The sequence below is a fragment of the Vanessa cardui genome, chromosome 6 (genome assembly GCF_905220365.1).
Source record: "Vanessa cardui chromosome 6, ilVanCard2.1, whole genome shotgun sequence".
Lineage (NCBI taxonomy): Eukaryota > Metazoa > Arthropoda > Insecta > Lepidoptera > Nymphalidae > Vanessa > Vanessa cardui.
In genome coordinates this window covers 4007127-4029228 of record NC_061128.1, presented here as the reverse complement: position 1 = coordinate 4029228, position 22102 = coordinate 4007127, and the positions used below count along the sequence as shown (strand labels likewise).

Sequence of the window (22102 nt, the reverse complement as noted above, 5' to 3'; positions counted from 1 at the left end):
TATATCATATGATGTTTTAGCAGAAATTAATAATCTTAATATATAAAAATCCAGTGTCACAATGTATGTTCCCAGTGAACTCTTCACCAACTCAACCGATATTGATGAGATTTGGCATTTATGTGTAATTTGGTCCAACTTAAGAGATAGGATAGTTTTCATTTCGATTAATGGCATCAATGATTTATAAATAACAATAAACTGATTATCAAAGTTAATTGTTGTTATTAATTGTAAGTTACGAAAATTTCGAACAGATGGCGCCTCACATAGGATTTTTTACAGAAATCTGTCAGACCGTTTATCATTAACTTATAATAGATGGCGCTACCGTTGAATTTTAGATTTCATTGTCCACTACACGTGGTGCTGGTCATTTTTTGATCAATACTCTCTGTGACATCGCTTTTTCTGGATCATTTTTCATTTTATTTTCATTTGTTGTATATTATTTTGGATATCTATATAGCTACTAATTTACAGTTACATAATGCAGTGAAATATAAGAACAACAAAATAATAGTACAAGGAATTTATTCACATAAAATTTTCAGTAAAATGCCACCAAAAAAATCTAACCTCAACAATGCCCGTAGCAAAAAAGCTCGACAACGGCGTCTTGAAAGAGCTCACGAATCAGTCGAACAAAGAGCAGAAAGAAATGAAGCTCAAAGAATTCGCATAGCTGATATTCGTGCGCATGAATCAAGAGAACAGCGTGATAATCGTCTCCAAGAATATTTATCGAGAACAAGAGCTGCACGTGGACAACACATAGATTCAATTAGAGAACGAGACCGAGAAAGGCAGCGAACCAGTCGTGCATTAACACGTGAATCATTTGTTCGTCTTGGGTTTAATTATGCACCAGACATTAATTATTCAGCTGATCCCAAAGTTACTATCGGTGCGATGAACAAAATATGCAAACATTGTCAGGCGTTAAAATTTCGGAATGAATCACCTGGCATGTGTTGTGCCTCAGGGAAAGTTGTATTATTACCACTCCCTACTCCGCCTGAACCTTTGAAATCTCTTCTTTCTGGCATTTCAAATGATTCAAAATTATTTTTGCGTAATACACGAAAGTTTAATTCTTGCTTTCAAATGACATCATTTGGAGGATCAAAAATTTGCGATCTCTCAACTGATGGTCGTAATTTTGAAACAACATTTAAAATACAAGGACAAGTGTACCATAAAATAGGGTCATTGATGCCAATGCCAAATGAAGATCCAAAATTTCTCCAAATCTATTTTATGGGCAGTTGTGAAGAACGTGTGACAACGCGATGCCAGTATAATTTTATTGAACAAGCAGAAGAGAGATCAATTGTAGTACCGTTAGAAAATTTTTTGGAGAACCGTAATCATCTGATTCAATTGTTTAAAAGAGTATCACCACAATTAAAAGGTGACAATTATCAAATCGTCATTAAAGCTGACAAAGAACCATCGGGAGGACACGCTGGCAGGTTCAATGCGCCAACTGTAGATGAAGTTGCGATTATTATGGTCGGTGATCCAGTTGACAACAGATCTATAAAAATTACCCGCCGAGATAATACTGTGAGTAGAATTTCAGATATACACCGTTCGTACGACGCACTCCAGTACCCATTGATATTCTGGCAAGGACAAGACGAATATCACATCAATATCAAACAGCGTGATCCAATTAATGGTAATGAATTAAATAAAAAAGTTAGTTCAATGAATTACTACGCGCATCGATTAATGATTAGACATAATCAGGACAACTATATTCTTTGATATCGTCAGTTGTATCATCAATTTGCTCAGCCACAGCAACGCGTGGCCGGGTCTGCTAGTCATTATTATTATTTGACTGACCTTAAAATGAAAACGTAGTCTGTCATATCGTTTTCCGACATATTTGTTGTAATCATTGGTTGGTTCGGAAATTACACGTCTCATTATAATTCTTAATTGAACTTTTTTTTTTATTATGTATTAAAGTAAACTCTGATTTTATTTAAGATACTTGAACTGGCGAAATCTGACAGAAATCTATATTAGTCTCAATAGTCTAAAATTAAACGTTAAAATTATATTTAATATTTATTTTTATATAAATAGATATTTTACTTAATAAACATATAAATCTGAGACCTAAATAAAGATGATGACATCACACAGTCTAAAGAACCAATATAAGAAAATGTGTAACGCCCTATTGAGTAAAACCTTAGAGATAACCGAACGTAAACAAATATTGAGTCATCTTAATATATACGTTCAGAGATTACGAGTACCCCTATTCTAAACCTTATCGATATATTTTAGAGCAATATTGCATAATCCCGGTCGTTCTTACAACTCAACGTGGACATATTAAGGTTCGCCCTAGAGCAGCTCAATTTTGAACATGCTTCACGAAAATCTTTACAAAAAAGCAGGTCAGAATAAGAATTGGTTGAACCAAGAAAAACTATTGGACCAATCTATTTTCTTGCAGTTTAAATACAATAAAGCTTACCAGATTGACCCATTTGTTTGAATAGTTTATCTCAAGGATTAGTTTTACATATTTATCGTTATAAATGTGGATATACGCCGAAATTCGAGACGCTCGCTGCCCACAAAGATACACGCAAAAATAAATTACATCTTTGAGCTATTTTGAAATCGTCGTGAATATTTACGTAAATATTCGTGAAATACGTCATTAAGTCAAATAGAAAGGCATGCACTTGATGGGAATACAATCTGAATAGTATCGCAATAATTACATAGTATTGATGTCATCATCATCCCTGCCCTTATCCCAATTTACTTATGGTCGGCGCATTATGTCCACTCCTTCCATACTTCCCTATCTGACGTCATCTCACAAGTAATAATATTTCTAGTCATATCATCTTTCACACAACCCATCCTTCGAATCATTGGTCGACATAGTATTGATGTGTTTCGTTTTAATCTATGAGCCAACGTCATATAATACCTACATGTATAAAGGCCTTAATATCTTAGTATCCAACTAAGAGATTTCTTACAATGACTAAGCTTATGAGTGACAATGAGCCCTAACCATCACGTGGCAATTTCCAATGTACCCATTTATTTTAAATGAATATGTATTTGTGTAATATAACATCGAAACACAGTGAGGTTCACGTTCATTCACCGTATCATTCAAATGAACTTTGGCAAAGTGAAACTTCATACCAGTTTCAATTAAATGACAAATCAAATTTCTAGGAAAACGAACATCCACATAGAATATACAACTTTACTACTAAATAGATCTACTCTCATTTATAGGGCTGCTGAGATTAGCAAGTACAAACAAAAAAAAATAGATTTAAAAATAATTAAATCATTCATATATTATACCATTATTGGCAATGACTATATAATATTGTGAATCACAGACAGAAAAAAGATTAAATGTGTGGTAACAAAACATGATGAAGATGATTATGATAACGATGGTGTTCATGGTGATAGTATTAATAATATTCATAGAATTACCTTTATTAAAAGTATGAGCATCAACAATTTTAGACATTAAAATGAAAACTACATTTAACGTATTCCTTATAGAGATACTCAGCATATATTAAAAATACCTTCGACAAAGGACTTTACATCGATATTTGAGAGGCACTTTAATATTTGCTAGCGACTCGAGCAATCAAATATGTTTTGATATCATACAAACTACTCCGATTATTAAATTCAAAGACCTAAGTTTCAAATATATATTTTTATTTATATCTCTACACATTTAAGTAATACAATTCTGATTTTACATGGTTGTGTATTTAGAACAGCTATATTTTGTGCCATGGCTACTATCACTTTAATAATAATAAAAATCCTATATATTAATTGTATTACGGAACCATTAGTATGCAAGCGCGATTCCCATTGATGGCCAGCTGATGGTAAGTGGTCACCACCGCCCATAGACAAAGGTTTCAACACCTTAACGAAACTATACCTATTCCTTTCATCGCCAATGCGCCACCGACCTTGGGAAACAAGATGTTAAGTCCTTTGTGCCTGTACTTACACTGGCTCACTCACCCAAACCGGAATACATCAATACCAAGTACTTGTTTGGCGGTAGAATATCTGATGAGTGGGTGGTACCTACCCCAATGGGCTTGCCCAAAGCCCTACCACCCAGTAAAATATCGTCCTATGAAACTATGATAGCAGCTTTTATTTACTATAGGCTAAAAGGAAGTAATTTCCAGGTCACTCCGGGCGGATATTATGCATGTGCGTCACGCGCGAATCTCAGTACCTACTAACCGGATCTGAGGACACGAGCGTCGTTGTGTGGGATCTCCACACTTTGGCTGTCAAGACGAAAATCTTGTAAGTATGTCACGGACTTAGTTCGGATTAAGTCTTAATCTTACTAAGAAAAAAGATTAAATGTTTTCGAAAATTCGAAACCTACATATTACTATAATGTATGTGTAGTGTCCTGGTAAAGTATGGACCATATTCCACCACGCTGCTTCAATTGTTGGTGGATTCATATTTATCAGAATTTCGTTGAAATTAGACACATTTAGATTCCCACGATATTTTCCTTCACCGCCGAGATCGAGATGAATTATAACTACAAATTAAGCACATGAATATTCAGTGATGCTTACCTGGGTTTGAACCCGCAATCATCGGTTACACTCAATCAGATGCACGCGTTCTAACCACTGGGCCATCTCGGCTCCGTTAAAAAACGTGACTATAAAAACTTTAAATACCAAAACTATAAGAGCATTTATTCAATCTGTCTGATAAAAGTTCTCGCGTGAAATATTCTCGCTACTAATTAGCTCCGCTCGAGATCTGCTATATCGTAGTATTATAATTGCGCAATTAGAATCCACAATTTAATGGCTTAACGTGTTTACTCGCGAAACTTTGGCTTGAAATTTAATGTTCTGTTTGCTTGTTACTTAAATATAAAGTATGAGTAAATATTTTCGCGATTTCCTTTAAGTACTTCTCGTTGACGATGGAAAAGCATTGAGATACACGCCTGTTTTAAATGAAATAGAAAGATAAAAAGAAGTAACACTTCTTACGCATTATTAAACATGGTTTAAGGCTAGATTACCTGGATTTGAACTTACGATATTTGCTTAAGATTCATGTAGTTCAGCTACTATACTATCTACATTTTTGGTTGGTAGAAAATAAGGGTATATTGGTCCATTTATATAATTCTATCTTTATATTCCATCAGACTTTTGTTATTTTTATGGGTTATGTAAAAATATATGGAGGCTTTATAACAAATATATTATCAAAAGGCGAACCTCCGGCCAGAACCCTTATAAAAAGCAATTCGCATGATTTTATTCAAGTTAACCCTTAAGGTAAATATAATCTTTCATGCATTAATGCTCTGATTTATTCGAAAATCATTTTCAAGAGATTTATATGTATATCATCTATAGAGATTGAATTTACCTTTTGAAATCTATTTAAAACAAGTTTGGACGTTTATTAAGACGAATTTATAGTTAGGTTTTAAGAGCTTTACGAAGTTATCTTACTCGTCAGTATAAGTCAACAGTTAAACCATTGCTAAAGTTGTATGTACATCTAGAATTTATTACGAAAGTTGATCAATAAAAGCGGACTTTCAGCAGTAAGCCGCAAACGCAAACTACTTACCTTTTCTCACTTTGTTTTTAACCGACTTCTCCAGGACAAGGATTATGTCTTTAAAATAAATATTTTACTAAGTATATTTTGTAATCGTTTTTATAGAATATTAAATTCGAAGTGTCTTCGGTTTCACCTTACTTCTAGGATTGACAATCAAACACCGCAGTTGAATGTTACAATATCGGATTCCTATCGTCAGAGACGCCTTTATCTCTTTTCAGTTTTAATGTTGTTAAATCTTTGTAAAATAGTGTTAAATACAATGAAAACAGCGTAAGGAAACTTGCACTTGGTGGACGAGAATATGCCTCGTATATTCAACTAACCAACCCGCATTGGACTACCGTGGTAGAGTAATCTTCAAACCTTTCCCTTAAAAGATAGAAGTGGCCTTTGAACAGCAGTGGGGGCTTAACAGGCTGTTACTTTACTTTTACTCAAACTTATGAATCAATCTATTAAATTATTTTTTATTTAAAATTACTTTTTTTTTAATTTAGAGAGCACATCGCACCCGTGCTTTGTGTGGCAGCTATCGTCAATCGTTCTCTGGTTATCAGCGGTGGTGAAGATTCGGCCGTAATCGTGACGTCATTAGTCGACGGGGCCTTGGTGAGATCAATTTAATTGTTTTTGTATGTCATCGAACTTCCAGCAAAAAAAAATTTAAAATATATCCTATAAACATTTGATGAACGGAACATTAAATTAATAATTTCATTTAATATGAATAGGTAACGAAACTAGACCACCATCGTGGACCCGTAACGGCTGTTAAAGTAATCCAAGATGGCGACATCTTAGTCACGTGTTCCCAAGACGGTACCGTATGTACGTGGAATGTGGACAACTTCACGCTACTCAGCACTGTCACAGCTGGCGTTCCGATACACGCAATGGAAGTTACGGAAGACAATGTATTCCTGGTTACCCTTCAAGGCGAAAATGAGCTCCATATACGAACGTTTATCACAGGAACACATTTACATGTACTGAAGAGACATAAGGCTAAGGTAAACCAATAAAACTTTATCGTAGAATAAATATTGTTGAAAAACAAATCGATCACCATTTTAAAAATGTACCTATATCCAATTTGCCAATTTTAATATAAAAATTATACATTAAAATATTTTTAGAAAAGTTTTGCTGCATTGCAGATTTGCGAGAGGAATTAAAAGTAGCGAATTAATTAAAAAAAGAGACCAGTAACAGTTTGTTAAAATATAAATCTTCGCAGGCATATTTTGATTAAATGAAAAAATCTATTTCTATATGAAAAAAAAAAACACTGACTAGAATTTATTTAGTAATATAGAATTTCTCGTAATCGTATTTTCTACCTGATAAGAATACGACTAAAGAATATGTTTTCCAATTCCAATTAAGTATCCACTTCTTGTACATTACTTAGAATATCAAGTAACATTTCGAACTAACATAACTTTTATCTTACACTTGCAAAAGTTTATTCGACGTTGGAATCACTAATACTAACAGAAAAAAAAAAACATTTCTATCTCGAACGTACTTTACTTCAAAGTACTTTGCAGACGATCTCGTAAGAATTACATATAAATTAACACAAACAATAACAACATCGTTTGAAATTACTCTACAACCCCTCACTCAAATCGCAATCAAACAATTTACTCTCAAACCACGAATCGTTATATTTATTAAAATATCTCTCTCGATCTTCACATTGCTTATTGTTTTTGAGAGTAAAAACAAAAATGAATGTAATGAAACATTCATTTTATGTGACTTAAAAATATATTAGTCTAAACTAAATTTGTAAACAAATTCATGGTGGAATTGAAACTGAAAAAGAATAAATGTTGATATTTCGATATAATATGAAGCGGTAACCCAAAATGTTCTCTCGCCTCTTAGAGCGTTATTATCGTGGATCACTAAATTGTTTTAGCTCTTACTTATACGTGGTAAGGGAAACAAATTACTGTCAATTTCTAGTAAGTGCCCTTACTGTTCAAATTACTATCACATTAAGGGATATGTTCTCTGACAAACGTTTATTGATTGCACGAGCTTAAAATTTCAGAGTCTAGATGTATGTAGCAAAAGAATGGTCGTAATATGTACATTTGTTTCAAAGACAAATTGGGCAAGTATGAATATATTGATGGATACATTTGCGTGATGGAGTAACCGTCATCTTGCAGCATTACCCAATCATTCAAGCTGATTATGTTCAATCTCGCTGAAATATATTCTGTAATTTGGTACGAATCTCAATTCAGAAAGTTAATGTTGCTTGTTTCACAAACTTTTCAAACATCATTGGTACGTGAATTTCGCGTCTATCTTAATCTGCTCAAAACTTTGGTAAATTTGCACATTAAGAGATCTTAACTTGTGCGTCACATGAATAATTAATCGGGTTTTCAAAGTATTCTATGTTTATTTAAATTACTGAATGTATTCGAAGAATAATTTTATTGAATAGTCTTTTTTTATTTTATAATATTTGCACTTGAAAGGTGAAGTGTTTCTGCGTGGGGCACGATTCCTCAAGAGCCGCTGTTGGTTGCGCTGATCAACGAATATACGTGTACAGTTTGCATAGCGCACAGCTCCTTCGAACACTAGCAGCCGCTCATGATTTATCTGCTCTCGCCATTGCTGATAAAGACCATTTTCTACTAGCTGCTGGTAAGTAAGGAAATGGATAATTCTATTGTGACAAAATTACCTAAAACTGTGTATATGCTGGGACTTTCTACTTAATTGTCTTTTTCTTACAGGCGGCAATAGAGTGACTATATATTCATTCCACACAGAAGATAACCTGACTAACTTTAGACCTACCAAGCAGTTGAAACGACGGCAAACAAAATCAACGACGAATATCACCATGTTACAGGTATATCAATAAAACAATTGATTGACAAATTTTATCTATCAAGTAAAGTACAATATATCAAATCACGTTTTGATTACTAGGCGGAACAAAGTGAACTGATCCCAATCAGCTGTTTAGAAGTATCTCGTGACGGGCAACTCGCAGCCAGCGGCTGTGCACGAGGATTAGTAAGAGTCTGGCAACTTTCTACACATCGTCTTCAAACGACGCTTAGCGGGCATATGGGTCACATCACGTGCGTCACATTCAGTCCCAATAACCTCCTGGTATTGAGTGGATCGGAGGACAGGACAGTGGTTGTATGGCAATTAGCAGATAACTCTCCATCTTTAACATATAAGGTAAGTTACTTCATATAAGTCCTTAAATAATTCCCAAAAGTACACATACAAAGACCTCTATATAAAATTATTATTGTCTGCTTGAATTGGTATGGTTGTGTGGCGTTCATGTTGACAAGACGTCTTAGTATGCGTGACACAGCTTACAAAGATAGCAAAAAAATTCAAATAACATTAACATATTTGTTTATTTTATTAAAACAATAAAGTAACTTGACGAGCCGCGCCTTTGGTAGTGAATAGATCCATAGCCATTTATTATGCGGCAATGTACATAGCTAGTGATTAGTTGCTTGTCAAATTGCCGTTGCTGACATCTTTAATCTTTTTTATGGTATAGTTTGGCGGACGAGCATATGGGCCACCTGATGGTAATTGGTCACCATCGTCCATAGACAATGACGCTGTAAGAAATATTAACTATTCCTTACATCGTCAATGTGCCACCAACCTTGGGAACTAAGATGTTATGTCCCTTACAGTTACACTGGCTCACTCGCCCTTCAGACTGGAACACAACAATACTGAGTACTGTTATTTGGCGGTAGAATAAATGTACTACCCAGACGGGCTTGCACAAAGCCCTACCACCAAGTATATACATATTACTAGTTACTTTAAGTTAATATAATGCGCAGGGTCATCAATCTGCCCTGCAAGTATTACTGATGATGTCTGATGGCCGACGAGCGCTGTCTGGCGACCGTGCACGACGCGTACACGTATGGATTGTAGATTCTGGCATCGTCCTGCATTCCGTGACCTGCCCCTCCACTAGCATTGACGTAACCTTGAATATGAAGTATGCGGTAAGTTTTATTGAAGTATACCTGAATCAAACAATTAGAACTGAGATGGCCCAGTGGTTTGAAATCGTGCACGATAGCCGACGATTGCGGGTTCAAACCCTGTCAAGCACCACTGAATATTTATGTGCTTAATTTGTGTTTATAATTCATCTGCGGTGAAGGAAAACATCATAAAGAAACCTGCATGTCCCTAATTTCATAGAAATTCTGTTACATTTGTATTCCACCAATCAGTGTATTGAAACAGCGTGTTGGAATATGTTCCAAACCTTCTCTTCAAAGGGAGAAAAGGCCTTAGCCCAGCGATAGGAAAATTAACAGGCTGTTGTTATTGTTGTTGTATACCTCAATCTCCGTCACTTTCATATTGTTCTAGGAGATAAATGATAAAGCAGTTTTAGGTCCCACATTGGGTCTACAAAGAAATAGTTTTCTTCGAAATTAGCCACTAAGGTTGAACTCATTTACGAGGAAGTTATCATAACTCACAATAAAGTTATACTTTTATGATTCACATAGCGACTTTACATTACATTATTAAAGAAAAAGGACTACACTCGTGTGAAATCGTGAATGAATACTTATTTCCACATAATTATAAAATATGGGAATTCGCCGAAAAACGTACAACTGGGGAAACGCGAGTATTTCCCCGTTTTAACCCTCACTTTGTAACACGTATTATATGATAATGTTACAGATCAGTCGCGATGTTTATAAAGCAGGCTTTGAATAATTTAAAACAATGAGATGTGAATGAAACATATATTCTTATCGTGGTTTCATACATATATCATAAATTTATAGGTGTTTAATTGCTAAAGTTCGATACAAACAGAAGTAAAGTGAATGGTTTCTTCCAAAATAAAAGATCCACGAGCTGTCTTGTACAAAAATAATGAGATATGAAGCATAAAATGCAAAAAATATATTACGTTTATTAGTTCCCTTCCAGTCGACAGATTACAATATAGCGAAAAAGAATGCGTTAAATTGCAATCATATTTTGACAGTTCACAATATTTTGACAGATTACAATCTGTCTCGTCAGATTGTAATCTAACGAATTTTATAATCTTACGGTGACATAATACATTTTACAATTATTGTTAATGTGAATGTCACATACGACATTTTGGCATTGCCCGTCCGTATGCGGAAGTTTCTTTTGGAGTACCTCTACAGGAATACATATAGATTCTAAGAACAACACTGGAACTTTAAAAGTATTTTAAACTAAATTTATAAATTTTTAGAAACTTACAAACTTTAAGAGCCGAGATGGCCCAGTAAGAGCCAAGATGGCCAATTGGTTTGAGGGCGTACATTTTAATGGCAGACGGAAAACATCGTGAGGAAACCTGCATGTGTGTAATTTCAACGAAATTCTGCCTTCGTGCCCGGAGTCACCCTCCACCATCGGATCGATTGGTCCGAATGGTAGATTTGGGGCGTCAGTCTAGGACGCTTTAATATTTGGCGCGGAACTTTCTTTTGTGTTAAAAAAATTTATATTTGATTATCCACAATTTTTTTTCATTTGCACCTTTCTTTAAATATCTTTAAATTATGAATTCCTAAAACACAGTCAAATATTCAAAGAAACTTTAATTCGCTACATTGAAATCACGTAAACGCCAAGAAAATCGTCGTAAGATTACTGTCCATTGTCTTATATTTATTTCTTCTAAAAAAGATTTTCATTTAGACTAACTTCGAGTTAAATAAATTTATTTTATCTTCCTGGTCTATTGTTAATTAAAACATAAATTACACTTTATATTGTTGCAAAATTTTTGTTTCAAGGGGCGCCATTCTTGTATTTCGCTCAGGGCGACGAAATTTCTTGGACCGTCGTTGGCTTCCACAGATAAGAAAAGGGTCGCTTTATTTACCATTAAATTTTTGGCTTTAATTCAGAATTAGTAATTGTATTTCAACAGGGGTAATACTGCTTTAATTCTGACGACTATTATAATCTATTCAATTTTAATGATTTCATAAAATATTAGCATTACCTAACTTCAGAAAATAAGAAGGTTCTCAAGTGGACTGATAAATTTGATAAAAATTCCATCCACATATGACAGATGGAATAAGGATATTAACTTTTTCGAAATACGGTAATCAATTAAATAAAAAGATTGTATTGTAAAAAGTAATTGTAGGGGAATAAATAAAATTATTTATTGAAACCTTTAATGGAAAACTACATAAATATAATCCGTATTTTAAAATTTAAAAAATATATAATTTATAAGGGCAAACACCATCTTTACCACGCGTCGCGCCGTTGTTAATTACTATTTATGAGATTTTATATTTATTTGTCAGTACAAATTTCCCTGTATGTGTTAAATATACAAGAATTGTTTTTTTCTTTAAAAAATATATGTATCACAATTTTAATTAAAAAACTTTATTATTTCAAATTAACGTGACAAATGAAGATTCTTCCTTTGTATAATGAAATTCCTTCTTAAAAAAATCTTCCTTCGTATAATGATAAGTACTTGAGGGATTTAATCTTTCTCGATTAAAAAAAAGTATTACAAAGAACTATTGTAAAGAGCAATCGACATAAAAGGACATCTATTGATCTTAACTGTATATTAAATTCTCTTTAAATTAAAAAAGTAGATTGAAAATCTCGCTGGTAACTCTTCGTTTAATTACCTTTACTTTTTTATTATCGCTTTTTACCCTTGCAATAAAACTTTGTAACAATCGTCGTGAGGAATTGCGAAATCCTTTTAGGTAGACTGGTTACGATACTAGCTACTTACGATACTTGCTATAGGTATTTAGGTAGGTTTTATAATGAAAATGAAAATTAATACAATCTACATATGTTGAATAAATATCTGCTACTAGTGTATTATGCTACTCGCACTGGAACAGCATTGTAAAATAAGCTCAATATCTACTGGTGAAGACCAGTAACATATACAGCCTGTAAATTTCCCACTGCCGCTAAGGCCTCCTCTCTCTTGTAGGACGAGGTTAGGAAATATTTCTATGACATATCACTGACCATATTGTTGAATTATACAGCATATGTATCATAGCACATGAGAATTCAGCGGTACTTGCCTTGATTTGAACCCGCAATCATCGGCTAAGATGTACGTGATGCACTGGGCCATCACGGCTCCAACCGTTAATTATATGCATCTATTTAAAACTCTTAAAGATTTTCTTGTTATAGATACTATCTGATGGTGACAACTCAGTTCGCATCTGGGCACTCGCCGAAGGGGACAGTGGGGATGAGAAGCGTTCCGTGTCTCACGCGGAGCGAGTAACGTGCTTCGCTCTGACAGCCGACTCCAAACATGTCGTAACTGGCTCCATGGACATGTCACTTAAAGTTTGGCAGCTCGACGGCGGGAAACTGTCACAAGTAAGACTTTAATTAACTATGTGATAAACAACATATCAATTAATTAACAATCGAAAATTTGAGATCAAATATTTAAAAATGGAACAGTGAGGTTCGAAACATTAACAAACTTTTTAAATTAAAACATGAATGTAATAATTGAAAATGATATTCAAGAAGCGTTGTAAATTTCTGTTAAAAATTATACACAGTCTGAGGAAATCGTGACCGTCGTTTAACATACCGAATGTTAAATATTTATCCTTAATGTTCTTCCACATTTCACTTAAACAGAGTACTTAATCTTACTAACTTCACGTCCGAAAAATAAATGTTATCCGTGCGGATAAAAATAATCTTGTGTTCTTAGCGCAACGAATAACATTATAAAAACGTGCTATTTTTAAAGTCACTTTTGTTTTATTTTACATAATATAAAGCTGAACAATATATCTACGTCGTGGTATAGCTTTGTGCAAAACCGTCTGAGTAGGTACCAATGATATTTCAGTCTTGTTGTGTTCCAGTGTGAAGGGTAAGTAAGTCAATGTAACAAGGGACATAAAATCTTAGTTCCCAAGGTTGGCGGCGCATTTACGATGTAAGGTTAATATTTCTTACAGCGCAAATGAGAGAGCTGTGTAGACTCGTATAGTGTACCTATATCATAAAAAAGCAACAATAAAATTTATATTATGTTCAGCTTGCAAAGTTGAATTTTAATTTCAATAAAATTACAAAATATTTAAGAAATGTTATATAATAATTATTTATCGGATATAGCCAATTGGCATTATTACTTAAACCTTCTTTTACCATTAACAAATTTATTTCATATAGTGAATTTTGCAAAAACCTTCAATATAATTAAACAGACAATTTAATGGAAAATATTTATGTCATCGAGCTAATTCTATAAAATTTTAATCATTGAGCTATAATCTAGTAATAAAATATTCAAATAAGACGAGTTGTACCCGCTACATTTAGCTCAAATATGGGAATGAAAATGTGTGTTGTATATTTTTAAGCAATAGTAAATAAAAAGCTCTATCAAAGAATTAATTGACCACTATACCAAATTTGTTTAAAATCCATAAATTCGTTTCAGCATGATTGTTAAACAAACAACTATTATTTGTAAAATAAATAACATGTTTTAATATGATTCGTAAATAATGAATGAATGTAAATAGCGGGCTAATCTGTTATTTGAAAAAAATGTTAAAATATGCTAATTTTATATAACGTTTTTAAACTTATACAAAAATATTTATACATGTAAAAATCTCAATCAAAAAATTTACACTTGTAACCTAATATTATAAATGTAAAAGTTACACTGTCTGTATTTGATACACGTTCATGACAAAACCAGCTAAGCTATGTTAGTGGAATGCGGTACTAAGAAACAAGGATCACATGGGCTAACATAAGCCTTTTTTCAAGACCCTTCAAGGTTGTAAATTTGAAAGGCAATGTTTTAAATAGCTTTCTTCGCCAATTTATTTCCATGCGGATGACCCGAGATATATCAATGTTGTAAAGTATAATGTTCTAAATCTACGTTCTTCTTATTAGGTCCTTGTTGGTCACTCGGACATAGTGACATGTGTGGCCGTCTCAATTACGAACAAGACTCAAGTCGTGTCTGGTTCATGGGATTACAATCTGATCGTCTGGGATATTAACACAGGATCAGATGTCCACCTCCTTTCTGGTCATTTGGGGAAGGTTACATGTGTCAAGGTCACCGGTGACGGATCGATTGCCGTTTCAGGTAAGTTGTCTAATTGTTCGTTTTCGTGTATATATTTTGTTACTTTTAGTATATAATAATATACTTGAATATAACAGTGTAATTTACTACGGTATAATTCAGTTTTAAAAGAATTCATTACTCGATACACTTTAGGATGATGGTCGAGTAAGCTCTTAGTGCTACGTTTGATTTTTCATTATACAAAATAAGTATTGAAAATAATATGTTGTGAGGGTTAGTGCAAGTCTGAGTAGACACCACCCAGTTATCAGTCATTCTGTTGCCAAACAGCAATTAGTATTGTTAGGTTTCGTATTCAGGCACAATAGATCCCAAGTTCCCAAGCTCAGTTCAGAGGAGTAGTTAAAATTTCTTACGACATCAATGTCTATAGGCAGTTCCGGTGACTTCTACCTATCATAAATCAAACTTATATTTTGTAATGAGAATTTGTTACTAAATGAACTAATTTATGTAAATCCTGATGCTGAAAAGTAAGCCAAAATTCGAAATCGACCCAACTGAATAATAAATGTGAGTGAATAAGAGCATTTATTATTTATAGATGAGCACTTAAAACTTTTACGACGTATATTATCAATTTTGTATATTTCATTTGGAACGAGTCTGCGTACCTCATGCGTACAACAGTTGGAACTATATTCTATAAGTCTGGCAACTATTATACAATATACTTGCAAACAACAAAACTTAAAATTGCTATAGGGACTTAGTATGTCATTTAATTTCTCAATACATTCAAAGTATCGTGGCATATTGGTATACAATTTCGTGCGTCGCCATTGTGCATGGTGGTGGTGTTATAGGCAATGTAGCAACATTACCTATATGTTGCTCTTTCACAGCGAAACCGTTAACCCAAATTTGATGAAAACAATCAAAAACAATCTCTAATTCAGGCTACGCCTAACAACCAATCATTAATGCGAGCAATGAGTAGTTTTTTTTAAATAAAATACCATTTTGACTGATTGTTATCATATGTTAGGATTCGCACTCGTCAAAGCTTTTAATAAATTATTTATATATATTATCTAATAACTGTTTTATTCCATTAGGTGCGGAAGACAAGACCCTTATTATTTGGGAGACGAAAAGAGGTCTCGCTCTCACCTCACTCTCCCTTCACGTTCCTCTGTTAGGCTTCCAGATAACAAGTGATTGTTCTCGTATCGTCGTACACCTGTTAGACAGAGGTAATGTTTCATTTTTGACCAAAATTTATCTTATATTCTTCTACGGGCTTATTATTGGATCACTCGCAAAAGAGCGATAATTTACAAAATATTAATAAATTCAAAAGGTTCAACATTAAAGTCATTCTGTACTTAAATCTCCATATCATATCGACCTAAACCATGTACTAATTATAAAGGATCACGTCAACTAAATATATATGAATTAGTTGGTCAAATTTTAGTATGTGTACTCGTATATACTGTTAATGCTCTTATGTTCATGCACATTTATCGAAATGAAATAATTTTAAAATGACTAAGGTATATCGGTCTTTGTTTCATAGGCTTTATCTAGAGTGAGACCAGCAAAAAGGCCAACCAAAGTTTAAACAAAATGCAAATTCCATGCACTTTCATTATTATTCAGAGGCACGGTGTTCCACTTTTTCTACCGCAATAAAAGTTTATCCATTTACTCATTTTAATGTATTCTTGTACTACGTATCTTGTAAAGTGGTGTTATATTTTCTTTATCATTTAACAACATATATTTAATTTGTATTAAAAGTGTAAAACTATAAAAGTTGAATTTCGATCACTTAAAAGTTCTAAACTCTGGAAAGTCGATTTGTGGATGAGTAAAACATCGAGATCTTACACAAAGATCATGAGTCTTCATTAGAACCTACCCTAACTTTTAGTTTACACTTAACGTTCTATCGTTGTAGAATGGCTTTTTAATATAATCTGCTTAAAATAAAATTATATTTATTTAGATATACATCATCGTAAGATAAGAGCCGAAATGGCCCAGTGGTTAGTGTGTACATCTTAACTGATGATTGCGGTTTCAAACCCAGGCACACCACTGAATATTCGTGTGCAAAATTGTATTTATAATTCATCCCGAGCTCGATGGTGAAGGGCAACATCGTGAGGAAACTTGCATGTATCTAGTTTAAACGAAATTCTGCAACATTTAAATCCACAAACTCGAACTGGAGCAGCGTGGTGGAATATACTCCTACCATCTTCTCAATAGAAGCCTTAGCCCAGCAGTCGGAAATTTACAGACTATGAATACTACATCATAAAATAAGTAAAATGAAGAAGTTAAAATTATACATGATTTCAATAACACGAGATAAAATACAAATAAAAAAAAAATCTTCATAATAAGGAATGGAACAAATCATGTTCTACAATACTACATACGTATATATTCTATGTATATCTGTGTCAATTACGTCTATGCTACAGGTTGCTTGCCAATCATCTGCCTCCATAATACGCCCGCTACTTACGTTAAAATACCTACCTACGCCGCGCCCACCAAAGACGTTGATGGTAAGTGTTTGCTGTCTAGTGACCCAGAAAATTGACATATTTATGAATTAATTATATAACGATACATAATGATTGACGATAGTCAGTCAGGATTAAGGATTTATTCAGACATGGGATTAAATTTCTAAAACGATTTTTTAAATTTAGAACTGCGACCATTAGCACCGAAACGTCCGATGAGAAGACTGCTCAAGAAGGAAGTATCATTAGACACATACACGTGGCAGAAGAAATACGGGCACCTGACATCGGCCGCCATGATGGCACAAGTCGACGAACGTTTGAAGCGACGGTAAGTAAAACTTTTCCATTAAAATTTAATTTCAATTCCAAGCAAAAGTAAAATGATTATAGGCCGACATATATCATTATATTCATCATTATATTCAATGGTTCGATTAAAAAGATAGTTAACAGAAATAAAAATAAGAGCAGCATAGTTCTCTCCTGTAGGAGATGTGCACATCCTGTCATGCTTCGAAGATCATTCTCATCTCTTAATTATTCCAACGACCCACGAATAAGTGTCTTAAGCTCAAACTAATTATGTTATTAATTATATGTATTTATAATTTCCTAGATTTTCCGTATCAGCATCGATGGAAGAGATATCGAAAATTCAAGAGGCGAAAAATAAAGATTTAGGTTCACAGGTAAGTGTAAATGCATTATTATTGAACTTTAATTTTTGCCTTATCCATTCTACTATTGCAATAGCAAAGCAATCAGTATGAAAGCAATTGTGATTTATAAAACAAACATTAATCTTATCTAATCGTCACTAACAATCAGATCTATATGATGTAGCCAGATTTTCAATGAACTAATTATAATAATTATTACTATTACAAAAGTAAAAGTAAAGTAGCAGCCTGTAAATTACCCTCAGCTGGGCTAAGGCCTCCTCTTCCATTAAGGAGAGGGTTTGGAACATATTCCACCCCGCTGTTCCAATGCGGGTTGGTGGAATGCACATGTGACAGAATTTCGATGAAATTAGACACATGTAGGTTTCTTCACGATGTTTTCCATCACCGCCAAGCACGAGATGAATTATAAACACAAATTAAGCAAATATATGTATGGTGGTGCTTGCCTAGATGCATGCGTCCTAACCACTGGGCCATCTCAGCTCATTATCATTACTATTACAGTTGACATAATATGTTCTTCATTCATAGGTCTCACTCTATCATTAACTTTGAATTATAAGAATTATTATATTTTAGGTGAGCCTTGGCCCAGAACAGGCAGCGATCGCCCAATCACAGCATTTCGATCAGCTCGAAGCTCTCTGGAATAAAATATCCCCTCCAAGGCGACGGTCGAATAAGGTAATCAATTTTCATATCTCTTTGGAAGTTAAAATAATCGTCACTTTGTTTTCATTCCATCGTCAAAACTTTTGACGGTAGAATTTCTAAGTAGTTTTAAAATGAGAAGCGATGAAATTTGGAAGTTTAAATTAGATCGGATCTTCGGATGGAATTATACGAGACCACTTTAAATCATAAAAAAAAACATCTAGCAAAAATCTTATATAACTACGATTAAAATAACACATAATTATATGTCATTAAAGATTATATTCATATTTTAGTCACTATCAAAACAAAGTTCGCTGATCGAGAGACTCGATTCCTCTGATGAAGATCACACTCCGGTGGAAGAACAAGGTGAGTTGAGTGACCATGACTATAAAAAAATAACTCTGATGTTACCTATATCTTGAAAAATAAATCTCTTAATTCGAGACATATAAAGGCAGTTACACAAAAACTGATGTAATTATAAATTATGTTAATAAAATTTTACCATAAATATTCATTCATTCTAGTAAGAAATAAATGACAAATAATTATTTTTTTATTTCCAGAGCACATGGTGGAGTAGTTTAGGCTTTATCGAATTAGCGTAATTCGTCATTAGTCTCACTAGTTTTATCTTAGATTAACTTTTTAATGAGCTGGTCTCAATTTGTTTTGCTCTATTTAATTATCTGTTACTAATTGAATAATATTATTATTTAAGTTATATATTATACAGAATATAATAAGAACATAACTGTTATTATTTGTTTGTTGATTATTTAAATAATTCAATTAAAGTTTTATATAACTTAGTTTTATTTAAATTAAATTACATAACTTTGTCGTTTTCAACCAATAAGTTACACTGATTGTCCCTTGCGGGTTGATTTGTGGGCAGAGACGTAACATAGCATTTCCGTATTGTACAATTCAATCAACTAGTCAATTTCGACGTTGCAATCTTAGATTAAAATAAATAATAAACTAAATGAATTTTATTATTTAAATAAACAATACTTATTCAATTCGTCGAAGTAAATAGTTGTTAATTTTGTTTAAAGTGTGTAACCCTTTAGGCAATTTAAAATAATGAATATTGTTAGATTTACCTGAAAGCCTTTATCTGACTAGGTATCTCCTAGATATCGAATATCGTTTGGAAATAAACAAATTTTATTCAATTATTAATCTTACATATAGAAATATTATATAAAAATAAAAGTTATATTAACTGACATAAATGTCATGTCACATTTGTGAATGAGAACGTTAATCTTATTTAAATGTCTTATCAACTTTCGACATACTCTGTCACTGTCTAACACACGCGATTTAATTATCAAGACAGAGATGGAGCACTTATGGACAATTAATTTATTGTGTTTATTAAAACGCGTTGTAGCAATTAATGTCTCTGCCTTCATCTAATTTACTCGTAGTTCGTTTGTTAGGTTGTATGTATAGTGTACCTAAGTAACTCTAGACTTCCAGTCTCTATGCGATGTGATCTTGTAGATAAGAATACTTTTGGATCGGTTTCTTTTGTTATCTTGTTAATTTTCATTGTTATTATTTGTTAAACTTTTTTTTTTAATATTTTTCATGTTCTTCATAAACATCTGAAACTGATCCTTATTTCTATTTAGAATAAAGTACATTTTCATGCTAATATTTTAACGTAGAATTGGATTAGAATATAATTAAACACGATTTAAAAATTACGATGGCACCATTTTATATCTTCGTTTTAAAATTTAACTTAAATTATAATACCATCAATGAATTTAATAAATATTTGTTTAATTTGTTTCAATAAGATTTCGTGAATATTCTTAATTATCTTTTCATTAAATTTGCTTAATCAAATGAAACTGGCAATGTAATTTTTTTTTTAAGTTTACATATTTTGTTTACCTTAAATAGAATATATCGTTTTTGAATATAATATAAGCTTAAAGAATAGTCTCCCCGATCGCTGTACCTTCAGAACAAATAGTCATTTATAAATGTTATCCACTGTCGACATATAAAATAAAAACATTTAAACTTTACAAGAATATTGTAACTCATAATCATTATAGCAGTTTAATTAACGTAAATCAAATTATATAAGTTAAAAATTGATGATCACATTCCATTTTTAAATTACTCTCTGTTCTGAGGTTGTATCGAACTAGTTTTCCAAACTGTGATCCCTTATAAAGACTTCTATATAAGTACATTAAAGTTACCCCTACGAATAACTTAGCGTATGTTACATTTTAATCTAGTTAACACTTAGTCTATAGACTTGCATGTAGTACAATTTCATTAAACAGTTTAAAATCATGATAATTATATTGTATTTTATGTTTAACAACTTAGAGTGTATTTTATTGAAATTAATTTAACGACTTATATTACCTTATAAAAATGAAATGTAAAAAAACAATCAGTTTTATTCGAAATACGAATTCTTTTATTACGAGCGGTAAAATACAAAAGTTTAAAAAATTTAATAAATTCGTAGAAATCGTTATTATGACTTAATTATTAGATGTTATACAGAATAGGAAATGCAATAATATTTCATAAGTAGATGCACTTACTTGTAGTTGTTTAAGCTTTATTACTATTGAAGTTTCTTTGAAGTCTTACGACTGTCACAAATGTCTTGAACGCTTTATCTTAATATTTTATTTGGTATTTGCAGTAAGAGACAATTTTCTATACCTCACTTATTTCTTACGATATCGATTTATTTTTTTAAAGAGCAACACTAAACAAAAAGATTTTTTTTAATTTTATCATTTGACATAATAAAAAAAAAACATTTTAATAATCTGTGGCGCTAATGGTTATGTCAAATTGTCTCTTGCTTATGGACACGTTTATACGTACGCAATAATGTATGGTAATTATAGACACTGTCACCTTGTTAACTATTTGTATAGAGTTTTATATATTCGTGGTTTCCTATTCCTCACACGAGTGAGTTTTATTTTGGACCTGTCGTGATGTTATATCTGAAATATATTCTCTGTGTTTCTTACAAAGTGTGTTTTTATTTCTCAATCATTACGAAACCTCTTAAAATTCTATTACCTATAATACAATGAATATTATATATCTGGGATGTCAAAGTTTAAGGATGAAGCCAAAAATTTTTGATTTTTTTTTTTAGATAAAATGATTTGATCATAGTAAAGAATGATTTTTTGTTTTTGAATGTACGGAGTACGGATATAAGTTAGTATATGTTATATAGTAATTTTATAGAACGTCAGTTTATTTATTAATAAGACTATAAATTTGCTATACATATAATAAAAATGGAGTGTTTGTATACATAACAAAAAAACTTCTTTTACAATTTTTGCCTGTCTGTTTGTTCCGGCTAATCTCTGAAACTTTGACGGTACTTT

At 32.6% G+C, this 22102-nt stretch overlaps 1 protein-coding gene across 1 annotated transcript in view; it reads left to right on the top strand.

The window, feature by feature from the left end:
* LOC124530159 (protein qui-1) overlaps positions 1 to 21729 on the top strand; it is a 121311-nt gene extending 99582 nt beyond the window's left edge. The window contains exons 16-31 of the mRNA XM_047104149.1: positions 4230 to 4353; positions 6162 to 6273; positions 6396 to 6674; positions 8166 to 8337; positions 8430 to 8548; positions 8629 to 8889; positions 9528 to 9698; positions 12907 to 13101; positions 14662 to 14860; positions 15922 to 16059; positions 17302 to 17388; positions 17536 to 17680; positions 17969 to 18041; positions 18618 to 18722; positions 18989 to 19064; positions 19265 to 21729. Of these exons, the coding sequence (XP_046960105.1) occupies positions 4230 to 4353; positions 6162 to 6273; positions 6396 to 6674; positions 8166 to 8337; positions 8430 to 8548; positions 8629 to 8889; positions 9528 to 9698; positions 12907 to 13101; positions 14662 to 14860; positions 15922 to 16059; positions 17302 to 17388; positions 17536 to 17680; positions 17969 to 18041; positions 18618 to 18722; positions 18989 to 19064; positions 19265 to 19281 (2273 nt within the window). The 3' untranslated portion in view covers positions 19282 to 21729. The remainder of the gene's footprint in view (positions 1 to 4229; positions 4354 to 6161; positions 6274 to 6395; positions 6675 to 8165; positions 8338 to 8429; positions 8549 to 8628; positions 8890 to 9527; positions 9699 to 12906; positions 13102 to 14661; positions 14861 to 15921; positions 16060 to 17301; positions 17389 to 17535; positions 17681 to 17968; positions 18042 to 18617; positions 18723 to 18988; positions 19065 to 19264) is intronic.
* Positions 21730 to 22102: the final 373 nt, after the last annotated feature.